Consider the following 12717-nt stretch of genomic DNA (forward strand, 5'->3'; position numbering starts at 1 on the left):
AAATGTATAATGTCACGATAGGAGGGAGTATACACGATAGGAGGGAGTATATGATGAGAGCCTTGTCGATCAATTCGGTTCTGGAAAGATTGTGCAAGGCTCAAGGGGTAGTATTTTTTTCAGCCTGGACTGTACTTGTTAACAGGAGAGATTGCTTCTACAGGGATGGGATACACTTAAATAGAAAGAGTGCAAGAATATTTGCTGATGCTATCGAGGCAGTGTTAGGTGGGTCGGAAAACTGCTAGCTTGGGGGGAGACAAAGACCAATAGATTGACAGTAGCCACTGGCAGAGGTGAAAGAGATTCTTGCACTGCTTCTATTAGAATGAGCAGAAGCCTGAAAAACAAGATGCATGGTATTTCAGAGACTGCTGGGAGCCATTGCGGTACAAGTAAACACATGGGTTGTGTTAGGGTAGCTAAGAATAGAAACAGGTGCAGGTATACTTGCGTGTACACCAATGCTAGGAGTTTAGTAAACAAATTTGATGAATTTGAGGTATTGCTCAAAACATCAAAGGCAGATATTGTTGGGATATCAGAGAAGTGGTGTCACACAGATATAAGGGATGCAGAACTGCAATTTGGGGAGTACAACGTCTACAGAAAGGATAGACAGGATAGGAAGGGAGGAGGGGTTATGCTATTAGTTAAGAAACACATAAAAACCAAGGAAGTGAAGCCAGTCGACATCGCTGGACAGTGCAGTGTTGAGTCAGTTTGGTGTGACATAAGCATTGGGAGATCAAAATTGAGAGTAGGAGTGTGCTATAGGCCTAATGACTCTGATGAGTATAATAAGGAACTGTACAGGGAAATAGAGTGGGCCAGTAAATCAGAGAGTCTTATAATGGGAGATTTTAATTTCCCAGATATTGACTGGAATTTGGGGGCTGGTTACTCACACACTAGCAGGGCTTTTGTGGATTTATTGGATGATTGTTTTCTACATCAGAATGTTCGGGAGGCAACTAGAGGGAGTAATACTCTTGATTTGATTATCAGCAGTGATTCTTCATGCATTAAGAATCTGCAGATAAATGAACCACTAGGTGGCAGTGATCACAGTGTGCTGAAGTGGGATTTACTCAAAGAGGTAACTACCATTAGGGGTAAAGGGAAGGGTTATTGCTTCCGTAAAGGCGACTACAATGGACTGAGACAGTATTTAAATTCTATACAGTGGGATCAACTGATGATGTTACCAACAGCAAATTCAAAATGGGAAGCATTCAAAGAACTTATCTTGGAAGCTACTAGGCTTTACATACCAACTAAGAAATATTGTTCAAGGTTTAGGCCAAAATGGATGTCAGATGAACTAATGAGGCATATGGCAGAGAAGAAAAATGCATGGGATACTTACAAATTAACACATGACACAGAAGCCTATGATAGATACAAGTTGATAGGCAACCAAGTTACAAAGGAGGTTAGGCAGGCGAAGGCAGAATACGAGAAATCCTTGGCAAGGGATGCAAAGAAAAACAGCAAAGAGTTCTTTACTTATGTAAACTCTAGAAGGAAGGGGATGAATCAGATTGGTCCACTTGATATTGATGGGTCAACTGTTGATGATCCTGCTCAGGTAGCTAACAAACTAAATGAATATTTTGCATCGACATTCACACATGAGGAGTTATTCAGCGAGGGGAATGCCAAAGGTGTATCCAACTCTAGCAGTAAGCTACAGAATCTTGAAATAACTGGGAGTAAAGTGGAGGAGAAACTGTTGAAGATAAACACAAGAAAGGCACTCGGGGTGGATGAGATCTATCCAGTTATATTAAAGGAGGCAGCAAAGGAAGTAAGCAAACCCTTAGCCATAATTATGAGAGCTTCCTTGGACTCAGGGGAGGTACCCATAGACTGGAAATGTGCAAATGTGACCCCAATTCACAAAGGAGGATCAAAGGCTGACACAAGTAATTATAGACCTGTGAGCTTAACTTCTGTTCCAGGAAAATTAATGGAGGCACTGGTTAAAGAAGCACTGCAGGATCATTTAGACAAGACTTCAGTTATAGCTCAGACACAGCATGGTTTTGTTAAGGGGAAGTCTTGCCTGACCAACTTGATTGGATACTATGATGCAGTCACAAAAGAACTGGATGCAGGGAATAACTTTGATATTATATATTTGGATCTTAGAAAGGCTTTTGATACTGTTGCACATGGAAGACTGCTACACAAATTGGAGCAGTGTGATATTGGAGGCAAATTGCTGCTATGGATAAAGGGGTGGTTGAGGGGGAGAAGACAGAGAGTGGTAATCAATGGACACTGCTCATCGTGCACTAATGTTATTAGTGGAGTCCCTCAGGGCTCAGTGTTGGGTCCATTATTGTTTTCTGTATTTATAAATGATATTGATGATGGTATATCAAGCTTAATGTCCAAGTTTGCAGACAATACAAAGGTTGGCAGGGTTGTCAAGGACACTACTGACACTATGCTGCTGCAACGGGATCTGGAAAGGTTGAGCAGATGGGCTGAGAGGTGGCAAATGAAGTTTAACATTGACAAATGTAAAGTACTACACATGGGAAACAGCAACCCCAGAGCAACGTATCAACTCTTCAACTCTGTGGTACTACACTGACAGTGGTAGAGAATGAAAGGGACTTGGGGGTGGTTGTGCAGGCAGATATGAAGTTCGCTGAGCAGTGCAGACGGGCTGCAAGAGTAGCTCATGGAGTATTGTCAATGATATACAGGAATTTTTCCAGCAGGGATAAGGAGGTGATTATTCCCTTGTATAAGGCAATGGTCAGGCCACACCTAGAGTACTGTATACAGGTCTGGAGGCCTCATTTCAAGAAGGATGTAAAGCTGCTGGAACGAGTACAGAGAAGGGCAACAAGATTAGTGAATGGAACAAAGGGGTGGTCTTACGAAGAAAGGCTTAAGTTTTGCAAATTACAGTGTCTGGAGACTAGGCACCAGCGAGGTGATCTGATAGAGGTGTATAAAGCCTTGAATGGTTTAAGCATGCTCAATGCTGATGGGATTCTTCCTCTAGCTCAGAAAAATCACCTGAGAGGGCATAAATTCAAATTGAGGAAAGACAGATGTAGGATAGACGTGCAGAAATTTGCCTTTAGCCAGCGGGTGGTTGGTTGGTGGAACAGACTTCCATCCCTTGTGGTGGAGGTTGATAGCCTAAATAAGTTTAAGGCTCAGCTGGACAGGTATTTTGAACGAACAGAGGGGTGAAGTGGAAGTGGGTTTTTTTTTTTTTTTTTTTGGCTGATGCTGCATAAGCTTGCTTTCTTGCATCAAATGTCTCTGCTAATGCTAATGCTAATAAGCAATTAAAGACACTTTATACTTGATTGTCTGTAATGTAAAAATCGAAATCATTCATGTTTAATTGCAAATTTCATTCATTATGAGCAATGTTCCTTCAAATTTTTTTTACAGCTGGACGGACCTGCCGCTGCTCTGGGCAAAACATTTTTACATGACCTGACGTCTACGTGGCACTTTAATAAAAGTTTTATGTATTATACATAATAAGAATATTTCCAACGAAAATCGAAAAACTTCATATTTTGTATTTTATTTATTAATTGAATGGTACAATAAAAATCAGCACAACAAAGAAAATTATTTAGCGTTTTGAGAACTTTTTCTCATCTGTCCTTATTAGACATCCATTGACTATAAACACTATCTAGATTAATTTTGCACCCAGATGAAAGATAAGTCTTAATCATCATCAGATCATCCAAATTTTCAACTTCCGGTCTGTTTCTAGATATACAGGCACCTCCGTAGCCAGGCGGGAAGGAGCAACAGTGCGTAGCACACGCTTCTTGATTAAACCGGGGTTCACGCTCGTCACCACCAAATACAGAGGATGCGGAAAGGTCAGGGAATGACCACCGCATATTCCCGGAGCAATATGGCCTTAGTTGCTAATGCTCCTAAAAACCAAATAACCAACCAACCAAGCTAGATATACATTTGATGGAATTCATGACACTGAATCCACGTTCGCATTCAGTACTAGAAGCTTGAAATGTTCCACAGATGTCAACAAGAATTGACAGTTCTTCAAATTCTTCATTTCTGAGCATGTAGTTCAACATATCAGTAAACGACTTAATTGAACCACTCTTAACCTTCTCAGAAACAACAAATTTCAAATCACAGTACTGATGCAATATTATTGTGACAATGCTTTCGTTTATCGTAATGGTAGCTAAAGTATTTTTTCATTAGTTGTTTAACATTCTCTTCTCCAAATTAAAAATTGGTTGCATTTGCCATAGAAATTGGGTCAAAAGCTTGCCATTCTCTTAACTCATCATCACAAAATCTATTGTCCAAGTGATTACACACACATTTAATGAACAAAATAATAGGCATAGTATCGACAACAGAACTTATAGATGAAAGCAAATCTTTTTCTTTGTCAATCCAATAAACAGTATGGCCAAGATACTGTGACCTTATCTTGTTAATTTTTGCTTTTGCACACTGCAGTGCTCCAATTGTATTCAATCAACTTTTCTTAAGGAATTTACAGACAGATTCCAGATCTTCTAAAACATTGTTAAGAACAGTTAATGCTACTCGATATTGTGGATTGGTCAAAATCTTCAAGCAGTAGTTACTGGTTGGATCATTACATTCATTAACTTGGTCTTTACAATACTGGATTAAAATATTGTAATTTTTCATTAAAGCAGTTACGGCAAAATGTCTTGACAGCCATCTCATTTCATTTAGTGGTTGAAATGACAAAACGTCACATTGTGAGATTGGCTAATTCTTCTAGCTTTCCTGTTTTAATAGATGACCTACTGAACATTGTATACACTGTTCATAACAGTATTTCTATATCCCACATGATTGACACGTTTTTCCATGCGTCGTCTTATCTCAGGTCTTCTCTGTGGATGTAATATTGTTCAGACAGATGCTTTATTTCTCATAGAAGAATTGCTGCCACACCATTATTCTTTCCAAGCATAACATGTGCTCCGTCTGATGTAAACATCACCATCTTTTGAAGATCAAGATTGTTCTTGATATAAAATGTTCTTATTGCTTCAACAATAGTTATACTGCCACATGCACTTAGTCTCAAAATACCTGCAAACACAGTCCTATAGGAAGTTTCATTTTCTGGTCAAATCTTAAAATACAAAATTAACATTTTCTGTACAGAAATGTCTGTACTTTCATCAGCAATTAATGTATGGAAAGCAGATTTCTGCAATTCTCCCATTATTTGTTTCTGCAGTACAAAGCTGATACACTCAAACAAATTCAAATGCATAGTCTTGCTGTACCAACTCTCTGGTATATTTACATATTTGGACACGTGCATGAATTTCTTGCATGGAATGCATTGAAGCATTAATTTTAATTGCTAAGATAACGTTATCAATCAGCACCTTGACCATATTAGAATCAGACTTCTTTTGTGCATCTTGTTCCACTCTTGTTTCACACTCTTTTGGAGTTTCAATTAACATTCACAAAATTCCACCTTTCTTTTGGTTGCATAATTTGGTAACTGCATCTACATGAATTCTCTGGTTGAGATGCCGTCTTAAGTAATCTAACTTCCATTCTTCCCATATTTTCCACTGGCGCCTCTGTAGCCAGGTGGGAAGGAGCAGCAGTGCGTAGCACACGCTTCTTGATTAAACCGGGGTTCGAGCCCGTCACCACCAAATACGGAGGACGTGGAAAGGTCAGGGAATGACCACTGCATATCCCGGAGCAATATGGCCTTAGTTGCTAATGCTCCTAAAAACCAAATAACAAACAAAACAAACAATATTTTCCACTACCAAACTCGCCTCCAACTTTCGCTTCCACACAAATGGTGCATACAACATCACCAGTAATTTAGAAATATCAGCAACTGTTATTTTTGTTTAGTTCAGTTTCTACAAACTGCAAAAGCCATTCCTTCTTAAATCTTGCACAAGTTTTGTTCTTCAAAACATTCAACTCTCCTTCAGCCTTTCTTTTCGACATCATAAGGATACTAGAAATAATAATTATTATTGAAATTATTATTTGGCAATACCAAACAAATTAATTATTAAGTGAAGAAACATAATTTTAGCAAAAGAACTACATACAAATAATTTTATAGAAATAATAAAAATGTCATATAAATAATTTTATAGAAACTAATTTTTACCTTGTTCTAACAATTTTTAATAAAAATTAGAATTTTCGGCACAGGGTGCACCTTTCACAGCTTCTCCATTATTATCATCCAGTTTTGTATGCATTCCTTGCAACTGTTGATGTTGCTTCCAGCAGCATTTTTAAAAATAAATTTCAGATGCATGGCAACAATTTAGCAGTGCATGGCCATGCACCTGTGCAGCTTAGAGGGAACATTGATTATGAGTGATATATAGTTTTAAGCAGTATACAACTTCAAATCTACAATAATTACAATAAAAATTAGAAGGAAAATAAAACCAAAGACTTTTATTGCAGCATATATATTTCTCAACCAGAAGTTTCTAATAATTCAATATGCAGACAATAAATACATAAATATCTTAACAGATATAAGTGTGCATGCTTCTATACACACATTTTGTTGTGATAATTACAAAAGCTTTTGAGAGATAGAGGATAAATGAAAAAAAAAAAAAAAAAATTATCTGTGGTCCATAATGACAGAACTAGAATGTCACTGTACCTCAGTGGGCCAAATCCCTTTCAACTTCGGACTGTAGTTAGAAAAGATAGCTTTGCTAGTATTGGATAACTCTATATGAATGACAAAGGGAAATTCATATCCCAAGCAGGAAAAGTTCCCTAGGTGGAAATGATTAACGTAAAATTCAAAGCACATTAATATTTACAACTTGTATTCACTCAATTTATTCTTCCTTTCCTCCCATTCCTCTTTCCTACACTTGTCACTACACTTTCTCTTCCCTATAAATAGATCTTGCACACTTTGCAGTCCTCATGTTTTATTTAATTATATGTTAATTTAATTTGTGCTCTGCTCAAGGTAGTAAAGTCTAGAGCAAAATTTACTAAGTGTAATCTGTATCTCAGAAGAATCTGGATAGGGTGATTGTACTACAGCTTGGTAAATTTAAAGTTGTGGAGCTGTGGTTGAGATGTCTTTATTTAAAGACATGATGCTACATTATTAAATAAAAATTAGATTATTATACATATAGAGTGTTCTATTGATTTACTGAGACAAAAATTCCTAAGCTTTTTTTTTTTTTTTTTTCAATTTAAAGCATTATTAACATAAATAGCACTATGTTAGTTAGGTGATGTCATTTCCTATTTGTTTGGAGACAATAATATAAGTTGTAAAAAAAAATAGGTACTTTTTAAATTTGGGTAACAAATTTAACATGAAACTGTTCATGTAAATAAACAAATAGAGTTTTATTAAAAAGATTACTCAAAAAATTACTTCATTACTCGAAAAGATTTAATCAGAACAAAATGCAAATCCACCACTATCTCAACAAATGGAAGTGCTTTCAGGAGACACCCACTCAAGTTACTTGAAGGAGGGGATGCTGCATGACTATAAAAAATAGGAATATGTATTTGATATTCTATGTTTATGAGTGCACTTTTTAAAAGACCTAAAACAGATCCTGAAATGGCTAGATTTATTATTGTTTATTTGGATTGAGGAACCAACCTCAAGAAGTGCTTCATTTCTCCAAGATGGTTTCCCAAGGATTCACACAACTGTCTGGTTTTCTATCTAGAGCAGATTTCTCCATTCACTGAATAAACTGATTTCCCAGGAGGGCAATCAGAAATGATGACTGTCAGTTCTCAAGCAGTTCTACACCTTCATGAAGGTATCTCTCTCCCTCACACACACACACACACTTTTAAATCTACTGAGGAACAAACCTAGAATCTGGTTCCAGACAAGAATGTTGCAACTGATACCACTGCCTTCAGGTGCAGAAATCTCATCCCAATTCTGCTAGAACACTTATCACTTATAGTATCACTTATACCTTAAATACTATGACCAAAATCCATTAAATTAATTATAAAAATTACTTACTGGCATACAGATGGAAATGGCATATTTTTCATTCCACAAGCTTGTGGCTTCACTTTAAGCCTCTTATTGGTTTTTAAAGGTGAACAGGTTAAAGCTGAAAAAGAGTATTTACAGTTTCTGTTCAGTATTTTTTAAATTTTAATAATCAAAATTTGACAAAATGTAAATATTTGGAAATCAAATTAATGATGAAAAGCTAACTAAAGTTTAGAAAAAAAAAATATGCCCCATTAATGTTTCACAATAAAAATAAAATAAAATGGACATTTAAAAATAGAATAAAATCTGTACAATTTAATTTACACTTAGTGAAAACAGAAGGTCCATAGAAAAACAAATTTAAAAATATTCTTTTTATTACTGCACCAAATTTAAATATCTTCATATTAATAAAGGTGCTAGACAACACATATTTTCACTTTTCCATCAAGAAGACTCAAACTGGTTGATAATATCAGAAATGTCATTCATATTTCAATGATAGGCAATGTGAATACAGTATGTGATCTAATCAATTTTAGCATAATAAAAATTATACTTATAAGTTCAGAACTTTTTTATTGATAAATGTAAAAAAAAACTTTTTTCATTGTTTCAAATTCAGACTTCTTATTTTATAAATAGCAGAAATTATTTTCACTTCTCCATCAAGAGGAATCAAACTGGTTGATAATATCAGAAATGCCATTCATATTTCAATGATTGGCAACATGAATACAGTATGTGATCTCAACAATTTTAGCATAATAAAAATTATTATTATTATTATTATTAGCCATATGGTACAAGAAAGCCTGAGGCTTATGCTGCACCAGCCAAAAAAAAAAAAATTCCCGAGTTACCCCCCCCCCCCCCGTGTGTGTGTGTGTGTGAGAGAGAGAGAGAGAGAGAGAGAGAGAGAGAGAGAGAAGTAGAAAGGCATCACCAAGAAAGAGAATAATGATATCCAGCTCAGGACCCTGAGTTTGCCAAGCCCATACTCACCAGATGTGAGCCCCGGGGTTAAAATAATTTCTGTTTATACTCCGGCACGACAACCAAGTCGTAGAGTTTACAATAAATCGTCAATACAAATATTTATCGTATTTAGTAGTCACGGGCTTGAACCCCGGTCCACTCAAGGAACACGCGCTATGCACACTCTCACTCCTGACCACTCGACTACGTCAGGCCTAAAACCCATATACTCACTTTTAACTTGGAATTAAGACCCATTTCACCATAATAACATAAAAACCCGCTGAATTCCAGGTGTCGGTATTATCACAAATTCAATAAGATCGAGTTTGCCATCTGTTTATAATAGATTGCACTAACTGAAAAGCCCAATAAACTGGAAACTGCTAATTGTTTTATTGTTTTATGGTTGTGACCTCCAGAAATCTGACCAGACTATGAGGTATGGTCGGAGACAATTGTAGGGTAATCTCGAGTGCTGCAGTCTCCTGCCCCAATTAAACGGCATGATGTCCCAATTAAGTAAAGAAAACTGTGACTATTTTCTCGATTGGGTTCTGTTCTTTAAGATTTGTCCCAAATAAATGGCTGCCTCAATTAACCGATGGCCCAAATAAATGGAATTCACTGTACTAATATATCATCATGATGAAGTGTACTAATATATTGAATTCACTGTACTAATATATTGAATTCACTGTACTAATATATCATCATGATGACAAATTTTCAGACAATTCCATTAATTCTTTCAGGGAGGAGCAAATTTTTTGATGGCTGTGGAGAAAGTATTTCAAAATATTCTATTAGTAAATTAATAAGAGGAGTTTACCTCAATATAGTACGTGGAACACTTCCGTATGATACCCTCCAGAAATTAAAACGGAAAAAACGAAAAAATCGACAACTTACCGGTACATTAAAGTAAAATATAAATAATTAAATAATCAATTTAACACAATTCAAAATCAATTCAAAACAATTAAAATTCAAATTAACGCAATTAAAAGAATCTAACGAAAATATTCAAAACGATTTTTGAATTCCAGGTGTCGGTATTATCACAAATTCAATAAGATCGAGTTTACCATCTGTTTATAATAGATTGCACTAACTGAAAAGCCCAATAAACTGGAAACTGCTAATTGTTTTATTGTTTTATGGTTGTGATGGTTATGGTTTATGGTTTTATGGCACAAACAGCTTAACAGATTCTTTAAAGATACCGAATTTAAAATTATAGCTAGGCCTATACGGAAGTTACACACTATACTGAACAATCGCTCGATTCTTTCGGCGTTCGCAACACAAATTAATGATCTAGTATACAACATTTCTTGCGGTGATTGCGACTCGTCTTATCAGGGTTCGACGCGGTTTTCTCTTAATATCCGTGTAAATCAACACGAAGCCTCAGTTCGTGCTTCTCGTTCAGCAGCGTCAGAATTAGCCTTTCATGCCATTAACGAAAAACATACTTTTTTATTTAACGAGGCCAAAATACTTAACGTTCAACGTAATTATACGCGACTATTAATTGCAGAAACCGTTGAAATTAAATTACACGAGAATTCTGTTAATGTTCGGCGGTCATATTTGATCTCCGATGCGTGGACCTTTACGCGCATGCGCGAAGTCACATAATCACTATTTAAGTTGCAGGTTTAGCCTGATTCGGTAATTTTCATTCCTGTGATCACGACAGTCGGTCGAAAAGCATTGTCAGCTTCAGGAAGGAAAATCGTTTTGAATATTTTCGTTAGATTCTTTTAATTGCGTTAATTTGAATTTTAATTGTTTTGAATTGATTTTGAATTGTGTTAAATTGATTATTTAATTATTTATATTTTACTTTAATGTACCGGTAAGTTGTCGATTTTTTCGTTTTTTCCGTTTTAATTTCTGGAGGGTATCATACGGAAGTGTTCCACGTACTATATTGAGGTAAACTCCTCTTATTAATTTACTAATATTATTATCAACGTAGAACATATTGAGTATTACAGCTCTGATTCATACTATCTAAAATATTCTATAAAAGTTGGTGAAATGCACATCTGTTTAATTATTGTAGAATGTTTCAATCAAAATTGTGGAACATGATTAAAAGATTCAAGCACCTCAAGTGTTACATGGAGAGGACTATTGTGTGAGGTTACATTTCTCAGCAGTTGAATTCTCCAGGTTTCTTAATGAGTTAGCATTCTTTTATGAGGTAGTTACCCACACCAGTGGAAAAAGGCTGCTGTTACAACTGGCACATCTGGAAGTCAAAAACCCTCAGGAACTTTCAGCAACATAAAAAGAACTTTATGAATATTTTAAAAGTTTAAAGATTACTCGTCAACAGAAGAATATAAGCTGCTTATGCATAAATAATAAATTTCTTACGTTCACATTTAGTCTCCTCTCCAGTCCATGTTCCAGAAATAAGACAAGATCTTGATGATGAGTGAATTAGTGAATAACCTTTATTACATGTGAATGTACAAACTGTCCCAAATGAGAAGTCTGTGGCACTACAGTTATGCCCTCCATTCTCTGGGTAATCTAAAGCTGGGCATCTTATTTCTAAAAAAAAATATATATATACAAAAATTTATTTATTTAACACAAAAGCACTATATAACTGAAAAACCTATATTACAATTCATACTAAACCATTAACATGTGATAGTGTCACATTTAAAAAAATTAACTACCACATAATGCACTAATAAAAATAACATTAACTCAAAAGTGTTACACAGATAATGAAAACTAAAACTATCAGAGTCACACAATCACTGTAGAGATATATACACATAATTTTAGGCATTAGATGTGTCTTGAATAATTTCTAAAACCTTCTTAACTAAAATGATAAAATGAGAAAAACAAAAACAAACAAAAAGTTGGTTTGTTGCACAAGGAGTTATCTTCTTCAGAAATGCTTCAAGAGGCATTTGTTTCCAAGATAATCTTCTCTTTTTCTTTATAAATTTCAATAGCATGCATAAGCATTTTTTAACGTAATACAGAAATTGCAACTAACACGATTTGCGCAGAGTAACAAGTTTACAGAGCTTAAAAAAAAAATAATGAAGAGAAGATTCTGAAATTTTATTTATGTTTTTTATGCAATTGAAGATTTCAGTAAAGGGGAAACACATTTCACCATAATAACATAAAAAAACCACACAATTCCAGCTATCGGTATTTTTCCAAATGCAATAACATGGAGTTTACTGCCCGTTTGTAATTGCTTGCAGTAATAGAAAAGCCCAATAAACCGGAAAGTGCAAATTGTTTTTATTGTTTTATGGTCATGACCTCTAGAAATGTGCTTTAGAAAAATATCACAAAGCCGTTCAAAATTGGTTCTTATAACAGAACATATGATAATGATAAAAATGTAATGCATTTTAATGATTTGAATTGGTAGTTAATACAATTTACTATAAAAACAACCTTTTAGAGAGTTATACAGTGAAAATTTCAACTTCCAAGATCGTAAAAGATATATATATATATATATATATATATATACACGTATATCTTACCAAAAAACAGTGTGTTATTGGGTTCACATTACGATATTTTCACGATATGATGGTGTCTCTGGAATGGATTAATATCGTAAAGCGGGATGCATTGTATCGTATAGCGTGGTTTGAAATGTGGTATTTATGAATGTTTAACATTAATTTTTTGCAATTAATGTTCATATT

At 35.1% G+C, this 12717-nt stretch overlaps 1 protein-coding gene across 2 annotated transcripts in view; it reads right to left on the reverse strand.

Moving 5' to 3' along the window:
- LOC150079806 (sushi, von Willebrand factor type A, EGF and pentraxin domain-containing protein 1-like) overlaps positions 1-12717 on the reverse strand; it is a 216402-nt gene that overhangs the window by 156256 nt on the left and 47429 nt on the right. For both annotated transcript variants that reach the window (XM_090383990.1, XM_090383991.1), the window contains exons 6-7: positions 11399-11578; positions 8051-8144 (exon numbers count right to left, since the gene is read on the reverse strand). In XM_090383990.1, coding sequence (XP_090240116.1) covers positions 8051-8144; positions 11399-11578 — 274 coding nt within the window. The remainder of the gene's footprint in view (positions 1-8050; positions 8145-11398; positions 11579-12717) is intronic.

Source organism: Mastigoproctus giganteus, chromosome 10 (genome assembly GCF_048544385.1).
Source record: "Mastigoproctus giganteus isolate SK-2022 chromosome 10, ASM4854438v1, whole genome shotgun sequence".
NCBI lineage: Eukaryota > Metazoa > Arthropoda > Arachnida > Uropygi > Thelyphonidae > Mastigoproctus > Mastigoproctus giganteus.